Here is a 17,433-nt window from a genome sequence, read left to right on the forward strand (position 1 = left end):
AGAAATCTAGATCAGGAGTGTCCTGGGTGTAAGTCCTGACTCCAACTTGCTATGTGATTTTCATCGTTTTTAACATGAATGTTGAACCATTTGTTTGGCTCTTTCGATCTTTGACTCTTTGTGATTTAAAAAGACAGAGTGTGAGGAATACAGGGACTCTTCACCTACACATCCAGGACCAAGTCTCTGATCCTCAGCTTTCTCTCTGTTCTTTGCCTCCTTAATGTTTTCCCTCATCCCCTTGACCCAGTGTGAATTCCAGTCAGTGATTATAATAATCACTCCCCTGCATTCTACCCCTTATCCATTGCTCTTCTGTCACTTCAATATACTTATTTGGCAGAACCACAGCCCTAGTTAAATACAATTCTCTGCCTAAGCCATGCTGCACCCGTGCAACTAAATGTGGTCAGAGGAAAACACAAATCTTGCTAACTGATCTCATTTCTTCTTTTACATTTTATTTATTTATTTATTTTAAGTAATCTCTCCACCCAACATGGGGTTTGAACTCATGACCCTGAGATCAAGGGTCACGTGGTCTACTGAGCCAGCCAGGTGTCCCTAACTGGTCTCATTTTAAAGCATGACCACAAACCTCAAGAGGGTCCTAAATCATACTTCACTCGCCAGTTCTGCTAGATGGCAGTTTCACTCCTCTTCTCTCCTCAAACCTGGAAAGCCTCCTCCTCCCCCATCCTCACTCAGCCCATGACCTTGTTTCCTACTTCACTGACAAGACTGAAGCAACCAGATGAGAATGTCCACGGACCTCCCACCACACCTACCTTGCCTCCAGTATCTTCACCCACGCAACTGTTGCTATAAATGACTATCCATGTGCCTATTTATCCCTCCACTGTGTGCTACATTCCACACACTCTTGCCGGTGCATGGACAGCATTCCAGTAATTCTCTCCTTTTTAAGTTATGTCTATTTTTCAGTTTCTATTGGATCCTTCCCATCAACATACAAATGTAGTATAATTTTTCTCATGTTAAAAAATGCAAACCTATTCTGACCTCACTTCCTTTGCTAACCACTCCTCCTTTTCTCTTCTCCTCTTTGCAGCAAAACCTCTTAAAAGATTCCTTGACTCTCATTCCTGTCTTCCATTCTCTTTTAAACCTCTACAACCAGGCTGTCACCCCCACCTCTTCCTTCAGAACTTCTGATCTGGAGCAGCATTTAACATGGCTTGTCACTCTCTCCTCAATACACACCTTCACGTTGCCTCCAGGATAATACCCCCTTCTCTTGGTCCTCCTCTTACTTCCTTAATGCTCCTTCTTAGTCTCCTTTTTTAACCATCTCATTTATGGCAACTCCATCCTTCTAGGTGTTCAGGCCAAAGGCCTTGGTGTCATCCTTGACTCCCCTTTTCCTCTCACATCCACATTCAATCTGTCAGGAATCATGATGGCTCCCCTTTCAAGTTGTATCCAGAATCTGACCACTTCCCTCCTTCACTGCTACCTTCCTGGATTACTGTAATAGTCTTCCAATAGGAGCCCTGCTACTACCTTTGTCCACCCAAGGTTTATTCTCAACCCAGCACCAGCTTCATTCTTTGAAAACATGGTCAGATCATGTCGCTTCTCTCCTCAGAGCCCTCCAGTAACTCCCAACTCAGAATAAAAGCTAGTCTTTACAGTGGCTACAAGGCCCTAAACTGTTAACTCTCCAATCTCACCTCCTCTTCCTCCTTGCTCACTTGGCTACCGCCACACTGGCCTCCTTACTGCTCTCTGAACATATCAGGCTTTTGCACTGGCGACTTCCTCTGCTTTCCACCTCCAGATATCTGCATGGCTCACTTCCTTACTTCCTCCTGGTCATTGCTCTGAAGTTACCCCTCCATAAAGCCTACTCAAGCGCTCTGTTGAATATTGCAAGTCCCACCCACCCAGCATTTCCGATCCTCCTAATTCTGCTCTACTTTGCCTTTTTTCCATAGCACTTAAGGTCTTCGAATATATAATTTACTTATTTATTATGTCTATTTTATACAGTTTCTCCCCCTCTTCTATAATATAAGCTTCTTGAGGGTAGGAACCTTTGTTTTGTTCACTATTACAACCCAAGCCCCTTGAACAGTGGCTGACATAGAGTATATGCCCAGTAGTATTTATGGAATGGATAAGTTCCTGGTGCCTAGCACAGGGTGTGGCATACAAAACATGCTAATAAGTACTTAGTAAGTGAATGTAATGGAAATTCCAGGGGACTTGATTTAGTGAGGGGAAGCTTCCTGGAGGAAAAGAGCTTGGAAGTGCACCTGAAAGGTAGAATCAGACTTAGAAAAAGTGAGGAGAGAGGGACAGAGTGAGGAGAGAGAGAGAGAGAGAGAGAGAGAGAGGTTGAGAACAAGACAAGACATGTCTTGCCTGAGACTGACTTGAACAAAGCCCTGGGTGGAGATTGGTCTTTCCTGGGTGGGGGTGGGATGGGGGAGTGGGGGAGGAGGTGATGGGGAACCACTGAAAGCTCCCAACCAGGGAGAATTCCAGCCTCCACTGCTATTGGGTCAGCAGCATCTTTGGGAGGAAAATTTGGAGGCACCCACCCTTCCCCAGCACCCCTTCTGGTTCAGCTCACGTGAGGGGTCGCTCTACACGGCTGCCCTGGCCTCCGATCACCTCTCCCAGAGCCAGGAACGCTTGTCCAAGGAAATCCTGCACCAGGACATGGAGTCAAGAAGGCCGGGAGGGGCCAGGGTTGCAGAGTCCCAGCCCAGCCCTGGTGATACTGCTGCTTGGACGAGGGTGTTCCAAGGTGGCAGAATGCTAGAAGTACTGTCCTGTCTGTGCTTTAAAGGAGGAGTCCCCAGGCCAGCTTTGCTGCTTGGTCCTGCTGCCAGTTTAAACTGCTCTCCACAATGCCATCCCACACTTCACCTTCCATTCCACACCCCCGCCCCATCCCACAGCCAGCCCCGTTCAGCCTCACCTTCTGTATGTCCGAGAGGTGGCGGAGAACGAAGAGGATCAGTGAGTAAAAGGCACAGGCGGGACACCATGAGGCAGGAGCAGGAAAGGAGGGCCAGGAGGGTGGGTTTGGGGCCAAGAGGGTAGAGTTGGGGTTGAGGGATAGGAGAATTCTAAGGAGGGTCATTTAACACACTGAGTGCCTCCTGTGTGCCTGGCCAGGCCACCAGGGGATGCTCTGCTTGCTCACCGTTTTGGAGATGTTGGTTTTGGAGTCAACATTGTACCTGGGAAGAGAGTGCAACCAGCATAAGGCGGGGCTGGTGGGAGAGAGCTGGGAAAAGGGGTCAGGTTTTGAATACTGGTTAAAATTTTGGGTGGAAGGAGGGAGTGACCTTGCATCCGAATTCAATCTGGATCTCCTTTAGGGCATCACGGTCACAGAATCAGGCCTGGGGCAAGGCCAAGACTGGGACCTGGTGGGGGTGGAGTCATATCACCGGCCGGAGGGGCCTAGATGGAGCCTGAGCTAAATTAGGGAGCAAAGCTTTGGGCCCAACCGGGTCTGGGGAATGGATTTGACCTAAGGGCAGAACCAAGCTAGACCTGGGGACTGAGCTAAAACTAAGGTAGAGGCCTTCAGAGTGGGATCCAATGGCCTGGTGGAGGAACCAGGCCGGGAGTCTGGCCGGGGAGGGGTCTGCCAGAATTTCTCCTGGATCCAGGTTGGGGAGCGGTCCAACCCCGGATTCTGGGCAGGGCTTACACATCAAAGCGCAGATTTTGTTTTTCCTCAAAGAAGTAGTCGAGGACAAATTTGCGCACGAAGTCTGGGTTTAACGTGTTGTCAATCACCTCTGTCCGTCCGAACTGGATAGGGGGTGGAGGGAGAGTCAGCATGGCTCCTGCAAGGGGGCAGGTGATTCCCCGGGGGCTGCTCTTGGCTGGGAGAGGGCTCTAGGACTCACCTCTCGCCATTCCTGGCTCGCCCGGCTCTGCGTGTAAAGCACCACCACTGCAGGCAAGGGTGGAGGTGGGGAGGGATGTCAGATTGGCTTGAACCCCTCCCCGCCCCTCAGTCGCGCCCAGACCCCAGTTCCCCCTCCCGTCCCTGGCGCCTCCTACTGGGATCGGACTTGGAGAAGGTGTCGAGGTCCAGCAGATTCCTAGAGAAAGAGACAGACGGAAAGAGGGTGGGTCATATTGGAGCCCAGTGCCTGGACTCTGCCCCGGTTGGACTCTGCCCTCAGTTCGGAACCCCGGGGAGGCATGGGGCTCAAATCGCATCTCCCTCCCTCATTACTGGTGGGTGGGGACGTGAGGGGGAAGGGAGGCCCCCCTTGTCAGCACCCTGGACAGCACCGGAAATATCGCCTCAAGACCCGTGGTGTATGCATCCACACTGTCTTAAAGGGCCCAGGAAAGAGGGTCAGACCCAGAACTTTGTCCTCCTGAGGCCCAGATCCTACTGGATCCCCGTGACCCGTCCCTTGAACCCGGAGGCTGAACCCTCTTTTGCGGGTGGAGCTGTCTAAAGAAACCCCCTCCCCGAACCTGCCAGCGACTCCCCTAAGTCTGAATCAGATTTTCCGGCCCTGAAATCTTCTTTCCCCCGGGGTCTAGCTCTTGGCGCCGAGCCCCACAGCCGATTGGGGCAGGGATAGTGCCTACGCCCTCCCCAGCGTGGCCGCTCACCGGCAGGACACGGTAATTTCAATCTTGGTGGCCGGGACGCTGCGCTCAGAGGCTCCGCTGAGAGACATGGCTGGTCGAGTGGCTGGAACCGCGGGAAGCTGTAAGACAGGGGCCGCCGGGGCTAGGTGCGGCGGCAGCGGCGGGGCCGGCCCCTGTGCCGCCGCGGCGGCGGCGCGGCTGCACTCTTTCCAGCCCTGCTTGCACTCCCGCCTGTCGCGCCTTGACTGTGGCCGCCGGCGGCAGTGACTCCAGATGGCTACATAGCCCCGCCCGGCCTTGCGGGTGGCCCCCGCCCCATTGGAGCAGCCTCGAGCCTGCCGGGAACCTAACCCCGACCCCAAGTCCAGCTCATACCTTGGGAGTCCCTCCCAGCGCATTTCTCCCTGGCGAAACCCAAAAACCCTTTGAGAGCTGTCCGCGGTGCTGAATGGTTTGGGGCACCTGGTGGGCGTTGGGGACGTTTCCTCTTCCTGAACTGCTCCCTGAACAATCTGCTTCTCCCCCTTCCCACTTCCGCCCTGCTTTGGTCTCCGGATAGGAGGACGGTACATTTGTTCTTACTAGCTGTGTGACCTTGGGCAAGTTACTCAACGTCTCTGTGGCCCAGTCTCATTACAATAGTACCTACTTGGTGTGATGTAAAATTTTGAGATAATCCTTAGCTCAGGGGACTGTACACAGTAAGTATTCAAAATATGTTCACTGCTATTATTTCCCTCCTCTGGGCAGTCACACTGATGACCTCTTTTGTGTGAAGAGACAGAGCTCAGTAAATGGCTGTTAGAGCCCTATGAAAAGCCCTTTGCCCATGTCTTTGAACCCTGACTTCATGGTATTAGAGATGCAGACATACTGTGGGGATGCAATATACTCTATCTAGGTCACACTGCAGATGAGAGTGGTAGTCAGCCAGGTCCATTCTCCCCACATCAATTACTGTCTCCAAAGCCCCAGAAGCCAGTCCCTCCACCAGTCAGGGCTCCGTAAGGGGCTGCTAGTCACCTGTACCAGGACTGTGCTGCCTGCAGAACTTGTTAAAAATGAAAGATCCTCCACCCCTACCCATTCCTAGCTAATTGAAGGTCTCAGCAACCCTGTCTAAATTCCTCTAGTACTTGGGGAATCTGTGTGAATAGGCTTCCTACATGACTAGGGTCCATTGATGTCTGAGAATCACTGCTCCCACTTTAACCACCTGTGACTACATGTCCTCATCTCACTGAGATTTTCATGGGTCAGGAGTTAAGAGGCACAACCCTGTCTTCAGTTGTCTTTCTGCTTTACCTGCCCCCCACCCCAATCCCTTCCTGCACAAGGAAGAACAGTAAGAACCTTCCAAATAACCCTACAAAGACAGCAATCAAATGAGAATGCAAGAGAGCAGTTGTTCAAAAAGATTTTATTTTGTGATCTGTGTCAAACTGCCTCATTCTCAGTGCAGGTGATCCCCTCCTCTCCAGGAAACAAGAATGGGAAGAGGGAAGTCTTTCATGAGGTCTCAGCCTTCACAAGGCCCCAGGGAACTTCCCCACAGTTCTGAGAGTTGATGGGAATCCCAACAAAGACTAGGGTGGGTGAAAGGCAGTGACAAGAGGGGTGGTGATCACCAGTGAGGAAGCTGGGGGTTGGAGAACCCTGTCCTTGGCCCTGCTTGGCTTTGGGGCTGCCATGTGTATGATGGAGAAGGAGTGAGAAGATTTCCCCCTATCTTGAAGCACCCCTTGTCCGGGCATGGCTTTGATTCTGCTCAGGGCTCAGGTGAGAGGAGCAGGAAATTGTTGTGGGCTGGTTACTTCATAAGGTGCTGCTGCTGGTGCCCCGGAGTCCAACGCCACGGACAAACTGCTCCAGCAGGCCTCCGATGGCACCAGAGGGACTGGGGGCTGCTGCTCGAAGCCCCACTGTGCTGCTGTATGTGGCCAAGAAAGCTGAGCGTACTTCCTGCAGCCGAGTCTCCCGCTCATTGAGGGCTGCAAGCCTATGAGGACGGAGGGAAGGAGGGAGAATGAGTGCGTTACCCTGGGGCAGAGTCCAACATCCTCATGATTATACCACACCACCTATCCTTCTGCATGTGAAAGTTCAAGGCCAGCATCTGTCCTGTGGCCATACTACCTCTGGGGTTCAGGCCACAAATATTTGGCCTTGTTCCCCTCAGCTGTCAGGCTACTGTTCCTGCCTAGAAGCTGCATGTTTTATTGGTGCACTGGGGAGGAGGGGAAGGTAAGCAGGAGGGAGTTAGCCCCAACTATTGGCTCCCATTCCTCAGTAAGAGTAATGTGAGGCACACATCATAGACCTAAGGAGAGACCACAAGATGAGGCACCAGGCCTTGGCTGACCAACGGCCTCAGCTTTCTTGAGGCCAGGACCTGGAGCATCCTGGGAGAGAGCTCTTGGCAGTGTTCTGGAGAGGCCCTCAACTGAAAGCCCCTGAGGCTCTACCTACATCTTCAGTCACTGTGATCCCCAGGCAAACTGCTAGGAGGGTGCTGGCTTTTCTGGCAGGATTCCTGTTCTGCTTCCATCTGCTTTTCTTTCAGTGTCCTCTACAAACACTGATCATAGGTGGAAGACAGGAAGCCTCTCCTCTCTCCCTGCCCTGTAACTATAAGTCAAGAAGGGGAACAAGTTTAAAAAAAAAAAAAAAAAAGAAAGGGAACAAGTACATGAAAACTCAGGCCTATCAAAGAATGAAGCTACTTGACACTTTGAAAGGTCTCTAATAGAAGAGAGTACCAGCCACACCCAACCTATGGATTAAAAGGTATGCAGTCTAGGGGTGGGAGGGACATGGAATCAGAGGAAAGGTCAGGAACTCACGTGGTGTTCACTGTAACTGTCCCCTGGAGGGCTTTTTCCAGGGGTCAGACTTCTATGACATGAGCCCTTATGTTCCCATCCACCTAAAAATCACAACTAGCCCTGACCACTAACTTATACCAAAATTTCCCCTAAGAGACCAATCCCTGCATAATCCCTCCCAGGAATTTGTCAGAAGTAGCAGCAATGTCTCCAATTCTCAAGCCCAAATGACTTGCACCCTGGGGCCTGGGGGAAACAGATGGGAGGTATGAAGATAAATGACAGTCCTAGGGTAGGTATGGGGAGAAGAGACCTAGGGAAAGTACACTGGTGGGAGTGGTATATATGAGTGGGTGAGTGAGTGTGAGAGAGAGACAGAGAAAGGAGCAGCAGGTTCTAGGGTGAAGGAAAGTGAAGTAGCTCTTGCAGCAGCACTAAGAAAATGGAGCTGATACTGTATTCCTGCAATACAGTGAACAACTCCCAAGTTTCTCTTGGCACCTGGGGGAGATGTGTGGCCCTAGATCTCCTTTACTTTTTAATTAGGTGTCCTATAGGCTGGAGGCCATGTGTTCTTCAGCTTTTCTTTACAGCATATAACCGGGAGAGATTCAGATTAGTCTGTATTCACATGGAATATCCAAAGGTCTATATGTGTGCATTCTTACTGCCCCTTATTTCTAGGAGGCGGAAGGGGGAGAGATCAGCCTGTTTAGAGATAAGAAAACTGGAGCCCAGAGAGAACATGTGATCTACTTGAGGATACACAGCAGGCAATAGGTAGGCAGGCAGAGACACTCTAGTGCCAGTCCCTCTCAAGAGATGAACTAGCAGACTCAGAGAAGTCAGGGCTGACACCCAATGACATAGCTGGTAAGCAGAGCAGCTAGGAGTTGGACTAAATTCTCTGATAACAAAGCCCAAGCACTAAATCCACATACTGTGTGACTTCACCAGGAATCAACCCTGACCCCACCTCTACACTGCAATTCTGGAAGCCAAGAGATAACTCAGAACGTAGCCTTCCCCTGGGAACCACCCAGACCCTGAGGGTTGGCTAGGACATCAGAGAGCTACCCAAGGTATAAATTGTAGGATCTGGGGCTGGAACTCTCATCTGTTCCAAATCACTGTTTCAGTGGTTAATGCCAGTTAAGTGAGGGGTGCTAACAAGCAGGGGCAGAGATGTCTGCTTCTTCTAGGGAGGGCTCTTGGGCCAATTCCATCCTAGAATCCTAAGATCCAGTCTCTGCCCGCCTTCAGCAGGGATTGATCCTTCGTAACTGCCCAGGGCAACTCGCCTCCGGCAAGTCAGCACTAGTGGGTATGAGCAGGATTCTGGTGGTGATGATGAATCCCCAGCACCTGAAGTTCATTCAGCCCATCGTGGGGAGGGGCAGGCCCTGCTTCCCAGGCCACCAGGGGCTCTCCTCTGCCGGACCCATGAAGCAGTAGAGCAGGCAGGGGGCAGCCACTCAGGCAGATACACTATAAGAGTTGGAAGCCCAGTACTAGAGGCTTAAAGGAAGAGGATTTTACAGGCTTGGGATTTAGTATCCCAGTCCAATTCTCTTTCCTGACCAGAGGCAAAAACAGAAGACAAAAAGGGGGAAGGGAATGGCAAGAAACTCTTGATTCTGCTTGGAGGAGCACAGCCCTCGCGCTAACCTAACTCCATTCTGGCTCTGGTCTCCACCATACACCTACTCTCACTACCCCACTGTTCTGATTTCAAAGGATTCGCATGTCAGGCAAAGCCTTGGACAGAAATAGAACCTTCTATAGTTACAGTCCAGCCAGCTTTCCCTCAGGGTGTGCCCTGAGACACCCATGGATGAGTTTTGGAAGCTGGGGCATATGAACGCACTCTGTAGCACACTTCCTGCGCAGCCCATAAGGCCTCTTTCATACCTCAGGAGTCCAGGAGCAGTGAGGTGTACTTAGCTGAGCCACTGGGGAGGGGCAGGGATCCCAGGCCAGCTCCCTGGGGCCAGCTGCTGCCTCACTCCTAACCAACACTCTTGACTGCTCACCAGCTTCTGACATGGGCAGGGGAGCATCCTGCCTTCTCAAGCAAGACACTTACAGACAACTGTTAGGGAGCTCATCCGGGAAGCTGAAAGGGAGAGAGGAGTCTGTGTGCAGGACAGCCCGTTCCTGAATACTGCCACAGCCTGTTACCATCTGCCAGCTGCCAAAGTCTGTGGAGAGAGAGGATCCGGGCAGGGGATGGTCCACTGATCTGGGGCAGAGAGGAGAGAGAGGGGAGATGATGCACAGTCAGTCAATATACCTGACAGGGGTGGCCCTGGAGGGGTGGGAGGCGGCTATGGTGGTCCTGGGTCATAGCCATAAGGCTCTGTTGGTGGAGCTTCTGTAACATCAAGCACTTTCTTCAAAAGTACAAAAACAGCTGGATAGGTTGTGATGGAGAAAGAAGAGTATAGACCGTAAGACAGATCAGCTGTGAGGATAATGCTTTGTGCAAAGACAGAAGCAGAAGAACAAGAGCAAAGCAGAATGAGAAGAGGTGAGCCAGCAACCAAAGCCTCAGGTTAGGGCATGCCTGCCCTGGTGGCTGACACAGCAAGTACAATCTCAACAGCACCAAATGGAGGGGAGAGCGGGAAAGCAAGCCTGGACGCCCCCAGAACAAGGGATGTAGGATCACTTCTTACTCCCAGCATGCAGATTGGCAAGGTGGGCAAGGCAGAACCCAGGAGCCACTGAGGTCTTATCAGAGTGATGCAAGAAAAAGCCTCTTGGGGACAGTGGAGGGTGGTGACCTAGATTGAAGAATAAGGTGATGGGAGCCTTGAGCCACCCCCGCCCCCCTTTCTCTGCAGCACCTTCCAGAAGCCATAGTTTGTATTCAGAGGCATCAACCCAGCAAACGCACTGGCTATGCCCAGAGGGAAGGGATGAATCAGGCAGGCAACTTGACAGCTTCATCAGGCCTTTTTCAGATAGAGGAGTGGTGTGCAGGGAGAGGAAAGTTGTATTGGGCATCTGCTGCCACCACCTTCTCGCTGAGAGCTAGCCTCTCTCTACTGTCTCAGGGCAGTAGTCCAGCCAGTGGAAGTGGAGGGGGAGGGGAGGAGATAATAAGACATCAAACAAGGCTCTTTCATCGGCTACCCCAGGTCTCCATCCCCAAGGGTACATTAATTTTGATGTCTGATCCTTTATTCAAGAATAGCAGAAGGTGCTTCTTATAGAGACCCAGAAAGAGAGAAGCATGCATAGTGGTGTAGGGTTTGGGGAACGGAGAAGGACCTTCATCGAACTTGGCCCACCCAGTTAGCTGGCATCAGGGTCTCCTAGTTTGAGGCAACAGCCCTCATAAGTGGCCAGCACAGGCTCATCCTCAAGCAGCTGCCACCTAAGTGATGCTCTGGCCAGGTACTGCATCTCTGGTAATCCTTAACCATCTTTATCTAACAGAGAGAAAAATGGCAGTTCAGACAGGTGAAGACATTTGCTCAAGGTCCCATAGCTAGTGAATGCAAGAAGAGCTTTTTGAAGGCAAGTTTGATAACAGATTTGTCCTACAACAGAACCACCTTGAGACCAGAGAAAACAGATGGTTTTCTACGTTAAAGCTGCCATGAATAGGAACCCCCTGCAACACAGAGACTTCCACATTCATCATTCCTGCTAAACCCTGGAAGGTTTGTGACAGCAGCATTAGGGATGAGAACAGTACGTGGTCTGCTACCTGGTGGAAGCCCCTCGTGCCCTAGAAAGAAGTGTTTCCTTGTTTCTAGATGGAGAAACTTGGTAGGGCTCAAGCAGTCTGTAAATCAAAGAGACAGCTGCCCAGGAGAGGGGAGACCACATGCCACAGTCTGGTATTTTCTCTCTGCTTCCTCCAGGTTATCCTGGGCCTTCAGTCAGCATAACTCCCCTCAGGTCAGCATGGCTCCACAAATCTATCTCATCTACTGTTCAAACTTCAGGGCAGAGTTTCTCTTCCAGTTTTAGCGGTCTGTAGGAAAACAACTGCTAAACACCAGAGTTTTGAGGGGACAGATGGGATGCTGAGTAGGATGGGGCACTCCTGAAAACACGTAAGTTTCTCTTGCTCGCCGCCCCCCTCCCTGGGCTATCAGAAACTCACACTACCAATGGAAAAATGACAGGAACATGGAATGTGAGGATTCCTGGTCCCCTAAGCTAGGCACTTCCTTTTACTCCCCCTGTGTCCAGCAGTTAGCACCGCCCAGGCAAGAACCACGTCTGGAGTGGCCAAGGGATAGCTGTGGAATGAAGTAGGCAGCACACATAGCAATAGGGGGACATAAAGCCATCTCAACAAGCAACCATCTTTTGCATCTTGTACAAGAGTGAGCACACAGGCTGCAGATGAATCTTCCTACTTGAGGCTTTTGTCAAAGGAAGGGTTGCAAAGCAACTGTTCAGCTCCTGGTTTAAAAGCAAGGGACTATGCTAAGCCGAGAGGTGCTCTTAAGTGCCAGATTAGCTGGCTGGAGGGGACACCTAAAGATGAAAGCAAATAGTCACTAGAACAAGTGACTGCACCTCCTGAGTAATAAAAAGGAAAACTTTCAAGACGGTCTCAGTACCTAGGTATGAGTAAAGTACCAGCTTTATCAAGACTCCACACTCTTCTGCCCTGGTTCTTTACTCAAGCACAAAGCAGCAGAAAAAGAAGTCTGAGTTCTAGCTCTTCCAATCTCCTGCCTACAGGACCAGGGGGAACATGGGGCCACGCTATTCTCAAACTGAAGAACTGTGGAGCCAATGATTCTTCCAAGGTCATGTGTCCACATCCCTGAAGCTCAGAGGGCTCCTGTCTCTGCCCAGGAGACTAGAGCCACAACTCCCATCTTTCCCCACCTCCTGTCAGGCACCCAGTGTGGGCAGGACTCAGGCAGGTATCTTTTAAACAGTCCTTTTTGGAAGGAGGTACAAGAATATCCATACAAGCAGAGCTGGCCCCAACCCACACAGCTGAGGCAAGAATGAACAGGTCTGGCCTGAGTGCATGGCCTGGCCTTCTACCTAGCAGCCTAGTGCCCTGACATGGCCTGTATGCCATCAGATATGTGAATAAGGACAGGTCCTTTACCACAACTGTTTACTGAGCATTTATGGAAAGGATGAGTATTTACTATGTGCTAGATACTACGCTCCATTATCTAATTAAAAAAATTTTTTTCTTAACGTTTATTTATTATTGAGAGACAGAGAGAGACTGAGTGTGAGCAGGGGAGGAGCAGAGAGAGAGGGAGACACAGAATCTGAAGCAGGCTCCAGGCTCTGGAGCTGTCAGCACAGAGCCCGACGCGGGGCTCGAACTCACAAACCATGAGATCATGACCTGAGCCGAAGTCAGACGCTCAACCGACTGAGCCACCCAGGGGCCCCTCCATTATGTAATTTAAACCCAAACTTAGGTAAGCCAGGATCATTACTTGAACTTTAAAGGTGGAATGAAAAAACTGAGCTCAGCAGGGAAGTGATTTTTCCAAGTTACAAACAGCTGGCGGACAAAGCTGGGACTAGCCTAAGCCAGCCTCATGATACACTGATCTTCCTTCCTGATAAAGGGTGGGAGGGACTTCAGGGATTGGTTCAGGGATGGGCACATCATTTCCAACTGGAATAAAGCACAGAGCTTCTGATCCATGATTAGAAAAGAGGTCCTTTGTGATTCCTGGATGTGACAAAGGAAGCAGGGTGTCCTAGAAGTGGCTGTTCACCATTAGGGAAGCTGTCAAGGCAGAGCTAGCATGTAGAAGAAGGGAAGGGTACAGAACCACAAGAAAATGGAGCTGGAGCCTTGAACAGACTACACCGGAAGGTCATTTTTCCACTGGACTTTTCCATAAGAACCAAGTTTTCCTTTATTGTTTAAATCTATTGAGATGGGTTTTCTGTTAATTGCCTCTGGGAGCACCTGAAATGATGCTGATGCAGAAGGCTTGAAGGTACACAGCTAGGAAGAACCTGGGTGTTGCCCATCTAAACCTCTCATTACACAGATGAAAAACAGAAGCCCAAAGTCCTCAAGTGACATGTCTGAAGTCATGCAGGGAACGACTATCTGAGCCAAGACCTAAAATCCCAAACTTTGAGAAGGCCTGGATGTCACCTCTAATCTACACTTATGCCCTACCAACCCTCAAGCCTCCAGATGATGGTTCCAGAGCCTCTGCCTAACTGAATGCTTCCAGGAATGGGGAAGCATCAGTTTTCCCCAACCCACACTTTAAACAAACATCAGTGTGTGTGTGTGTGTGTGTGTGTGTGTGTGTGTGTGTGAGAGAGAGAGAGAGAGAGAGAGAGAGAGAGAGACAGAGAGACAGAGAGACAGAGAGAGAGAGAAAAGGAAGGAAGGAATGAAACTGCATTCCTGCAGCAGCCCAAGAAATCTTTTATGGCTCTAAGTGTCCTTTTCTGGGTCTTAAGCTGGCAATGCCCGCTCACCACTCATCCTTGGTTTGGAGCTATGGTCCCATGCAAGACAATGTTAAACATGAGACAGGAACCCTATGTGTTGCAGAAAGCAATCTGGTTTCTCTGCCTCATTAAACACAGCCCAGGACAGAGCTCAATGGTTATACTGAGCAGTTGGTATGTGGTGAAAGATGGGGAAAGAGCAGCTAGCTGGGCAACAGAAGTTGGTTCCTATGTTTCCACTTAGCTATTCAACCAGGCTGCTGGGTGTCCCTTAGCCAAGTTAATCTGCTCTTTAGGCAGCTTGGCTTCAAGCTGGGCTCAGTGGTGGCACCATCCCTCCTCAGGCGTGGACAGTGCTGTGCTAGCAACCCCCCACCCCTAAAGATGTCTGACTCAGGAGCAGAGACCAAGGCCACATGGGGCTGAGCCATTTAGTAACCAGGACCTTGGGAGGCACATGAGCTCAGAGCAGTGGTCTTGCCTCCTCCCAGCCCCCAGCCCTGTAGCTGATGAGAGATTTAACAACAGTCCAGAAATGCAGCTCAATCAGAAGCTGCTGCATGGCAACTAATAATGCAAAAGAGCCACAAGTCTTCTCAGAGAGGAGTACAGTGTTGGGGCTGGGTAAGAATTAGCACCCCACAGAACTTTCTTCCCAGCACAACACCTACTTCTTAACTGTGAACAAAGCTTCGCTGACTCTTTTCATAGGAAAATCCTGCTTTAAGAGAGAATTCGGAGCATATGAAACCCAGAGAATTCACATCATGAGGGAAATTTCAGCTGTCACAGATAGGGGTTCTTTCCATGCAGTTCCCCCTGCTGCATTAAAAAGCTGATTGGCTGTTGTTACCTAAGAGAGGCAGGCAGGGAAGCTAATGACAGGATCCCTCAGGCACTTTAAGATAAAAGAGACTAAATTAATTTTAATGTTAATGGAAATACATAATTAGAATGCTCCAAATCTGAATAATCTAGTCTTTCAAAACCTCTGGCAAACAGGCTCCCAGTCCAGAACCTTGTTGCCTGGCCAGACCAGCTGGGCTCCAAGCAGGCATTCCCAGAATAGACTGGCAGAGCCAAACACCTCAAAGCAGCCCTGCCCACGCCTCTCCAAGGCCTTGTGCCCCACTTTGGCCCAGCTATCCCAGTCTCGACTATGCCAAGCACACAGGGCTGTGAGGCCAGAGGACTCCCCCAGCCCTCCGGTCTCCTTAGGGAGGGGCCTTTGTAGCTCTCCTGGGCCAACCCTCAGAGTCTGAGCCACCCAGTGCAGGCAAAAACCACTGTGACGCTGACGAAAACTATCACAAGATTGAGAAGTAGGATTTCTTGGCAAGAAGAAGGGGTAATAAAAAGCTAGGGTGTGGGAAGAGGTGATGGAGTGCCACCTCAGCGGGAGCCCCTAGCAGCTGGATAGTTGAGACTGGAGCAGGACCTGAGAGGATAGGAGGAATCTTCTGGTCTCTTTCCCAGTTGTCTAGCAATGCTGCACAGGCAGGAAGGGAGGTAGGGACAGTGAGTAAGAGTTCCAGCCCAGAACTGCGAGGGTTATGTAGAGCCACCGCAGCCCTCGAACAGGCCTGAGGAAAGCTGGGCGTGCAGACAAGGGTGCCATGGCAGCGGGCACACAGGACAAGAACGCGCACAGGCCTGTGACTTGTCTGCCCAGCACCCACTCTGCTCAGCCACCTTCACCAGCCTCCTGTGGGGTCAAAGGAGTTATAATCTTTGTTTAGTGGATGCAGCTATAGCCCTGGCAGACATGTGAGTGCTCTGGGTCCTCTAAAGGTGAGCACGGGGGACTCCTTGGGCCCGTGCACTCTGCGGGGCTCCTACTAGCCTACAGCTGACCTCCTCTGCCTGTGTGGAGAAGGGCACTCTTCCTCCACTGCCTGCCTTTGCCCAAGGAGAAAAACCAGAGGATGGTGATGGGAAGAGGGTTCCAGAAATTTCAGGTCTTTCCTTGTAACATGCCTGTGACTTTGGGGCTTGGTTTCCTTACTGTTAACATGCATGCTGGTAAGACCTGAAACTTTTGGAGCAGTTCATTTCAGAGCTGGGCTCGAATCTGGGCTAGACTCTAAGGCTCATGCTCTTTATGCTAAATGCCCCTTTCTCCTTGGAATTTCTTAAGGACCTCTTAAGCCACACCCTGCTTTGTTCTCTTCAGAAGGGCCAGACATTCTCAAGACTTTAGAGAACAAAGCAACTCACAGGATCCTTTCCCTGTGTGTATGACATGGAAAATAAGGCAATGCTAGGAAATGCTTTCCCCAAGTGCCAGGCCATCCCTCAGTCCTAAGCCCCGACCTACCAGTGCTCAGCTTCAATCTCTTATAGGAAACATTATTTCTGCAGCATGCTCCAGCCACACTTGTCCATCTGGCTGAGCACTTCTCAGATGTAGAGTCTCCCAAGGTTCACCCGAGCCACACACATCTAGCCTAGCTCACTACTGTCTATTCTCCTCACCGCCCCTCCAACTCAGACATGGAATATGAGGACCAAACAGGACTTTGAGGATCTGGGTCCATCTCTTGAAACAGAATGTGAGGGCCCAGGGGCTGAGACCTGCCAAAGGCAATAGGTGGAGGCAGCCCTAACCCCCTGCTCATCACACTGTAACCAGTACAGCTTCTGGATTCCCTATCTGCCAGGGCTCTGGGAAGGAGTCTTCAATCGGTGCTGCAGACTAGCTCTTACCCCAATACTAACACATCCTCCAAATAGGGGTGGGCCTGCAAGCCTGGCCAACCCCTCTGGCCTCCTGGGTACACTGCTGACCAGGCTGCATGCCAAGGAACCACCTGAGATACCAGCTCAGGGGCTGAAACCCCACTCTCCAGGCTTATTAAGAGGGGAGGGCTAACTACCTCCATCATTAGGGGCTTTGGAGCTCCTCACCTGGGTTTGGGGACCTCCAGGGGACTGCTACCCATCCTGAAAAAGTCAGAATGGTTCGAGGATGAGGAGCTGGAAGACTTGGCTTCCCCCAGCCCCTGGTGGGAAGGCAGGCGGTCCTCTGAGGGCTGTGACCGGTTCCAGAGCACACTCTGTGGAGAGGATGAGTGGCTCTTCCTCCTGCAGTAGAAAGAGTAGGGCTGTTGGCCAAGGGGCCACCCCAGGCAAGCCCTCTGCCCACTTTTACCAAATCTCAGGGCCCAGTCCTTCCTTCTACTGGGAAAATGCCACATAAGAATGGGTATACATTAGTATTCCCTCAGGCTTGGCTATGGGCAGCAAGAGCTGGGTCTTCAGAGGGACTGTGACATCCAAATAATGCTGGCCTACTGGCCTCAGAGCACATGCTAGATTTGTAACTAATAGCTCAGAAACTGCCCCTCCTTCCAAATGTTATGCAAAATTTTGAGTCATTTGTCTAGAGACAGAGTCATCAGATTCTCAGGAGTTTACCCTCCAACAAGTCCCCAATTCCCAATCATCATTTTGTAGTCCCTTCTCATTTTCTTCTTTTCTCTACTTGCGGGGGGGGCCCCCCCCCCCCCCCCCCCCCCCCCGCAAAAAAAAAGCCCCCAACCCCCCGGCGGAGAAGAAACACCACACACCCACCCCCCCC

At 51.0% G+C, this 17,433-nt stretch overlaps 2 protein-coding genes across 8 annotated transcripts in view; both read right to left on the bottom strand.

Annotated features, from left to right (window-relative positions):
* Nucleotides 1-16,873, bottom strand: part of CPNE9 (copine family member 9) — a 31,043-nt gene extending 14,170 nt beyond the window's left edge. For 2 of the 5 annotated variants that reach the window (XM_040492045.1, XM_040492042.1), the window contains exons 1-8: nucleotides 16,761-16,873; nucleotides 4,624-4,721; nucleotides 4,054-4,094; nucleotides 3,897-3,943; nucleotides 3,695-3,798; nucleotides 3,179-3,215; nucleotides 2,951-2,953; nucleotides 2,600-2,676 (exon numbers count right to left, since the gene is read on the bottom strand). In XM_040492045.1, the coding sequence (XP_040347979.1) occupies nucleotides 2,600-2,676; nucleotides 2,951-2,953; nucleotides 3,179-3,215; nucleotides 3,695-3,798; nucleotides 3,897-3,943; nucleotides 4,054-4,094; nucleotides 4,624-4,691 (377 nt within the window). In that variant the 5' untranslated portion in view covers nucleotides 4,692-4,721; nucleotides 16,761-16,873. Of the gene's footprint in view, nucleotides 1-2,599; nucleotides 2,677-2,950; nucleotides 2,954-3,178; nucleotides 3,216-3,694; nucleotides 3,801-3,896; nucleotides 3,944-4,053; nucleotides 4,095-4,623; nucleotides 4,722-4,977; nucleotides 5,083-16,760 lie in introns of those variants that run through there. The other 3 variants (XM_040492043.1, XM_040492044.1, XM_040492046.1) reach the window with 3 other exon arrangements.
* MTMR14 (myotubularin related protein 14) overlaps nucleotides 6,004-17,433 on the bottom strand; it is a 45,496-nt gene continuing 34,066 nt past the window's right edge. Inside the window, exons 17-19 of one of the 3 annotated variants that reach the window (XM_040492038.1) lie at nucleotides 16,761-16,937; nucleotides 9,514-9,669; nucleotides 6,004-6,601 (exon numbers count right to left, since the gene is read on the bottom strand). In XM_040492038.1, the coding sequence (XP_040347972.1) occupies nucleotides 6,418-6,601; nucleotides 9,514-9,669; nucleotides 16,761-16,937 (517 nt within the window). In that variant the 3' untranslated portion in view covers nucleotides 6,004-6,417. The remainder of the gene's footprint in view (nucleotides 6,602-9,513; nucleotides 9,670-16,760; nucleotides 16,938-17,433) is intronic. The other 2 variants (XM_040492039.1, XM_040492041.1) reach the window with 2 other exon arrangements.

This window comes from Herpailurus yagouaroundi, unplaced genomic scaffold, assembly GCF_014898765.1.
Source record: "Herpailurus yagouaroundi ecotype Mexico unplaced genomic scaffold, PumYag 183, whole genome shotgun sequence".
Lineage (NCBI taxonomy): Eukaryota > Metazoa > Chordata > Mammalia > Carnivora > Felidae > Herpailurus > Herpailurus yagouaroundi.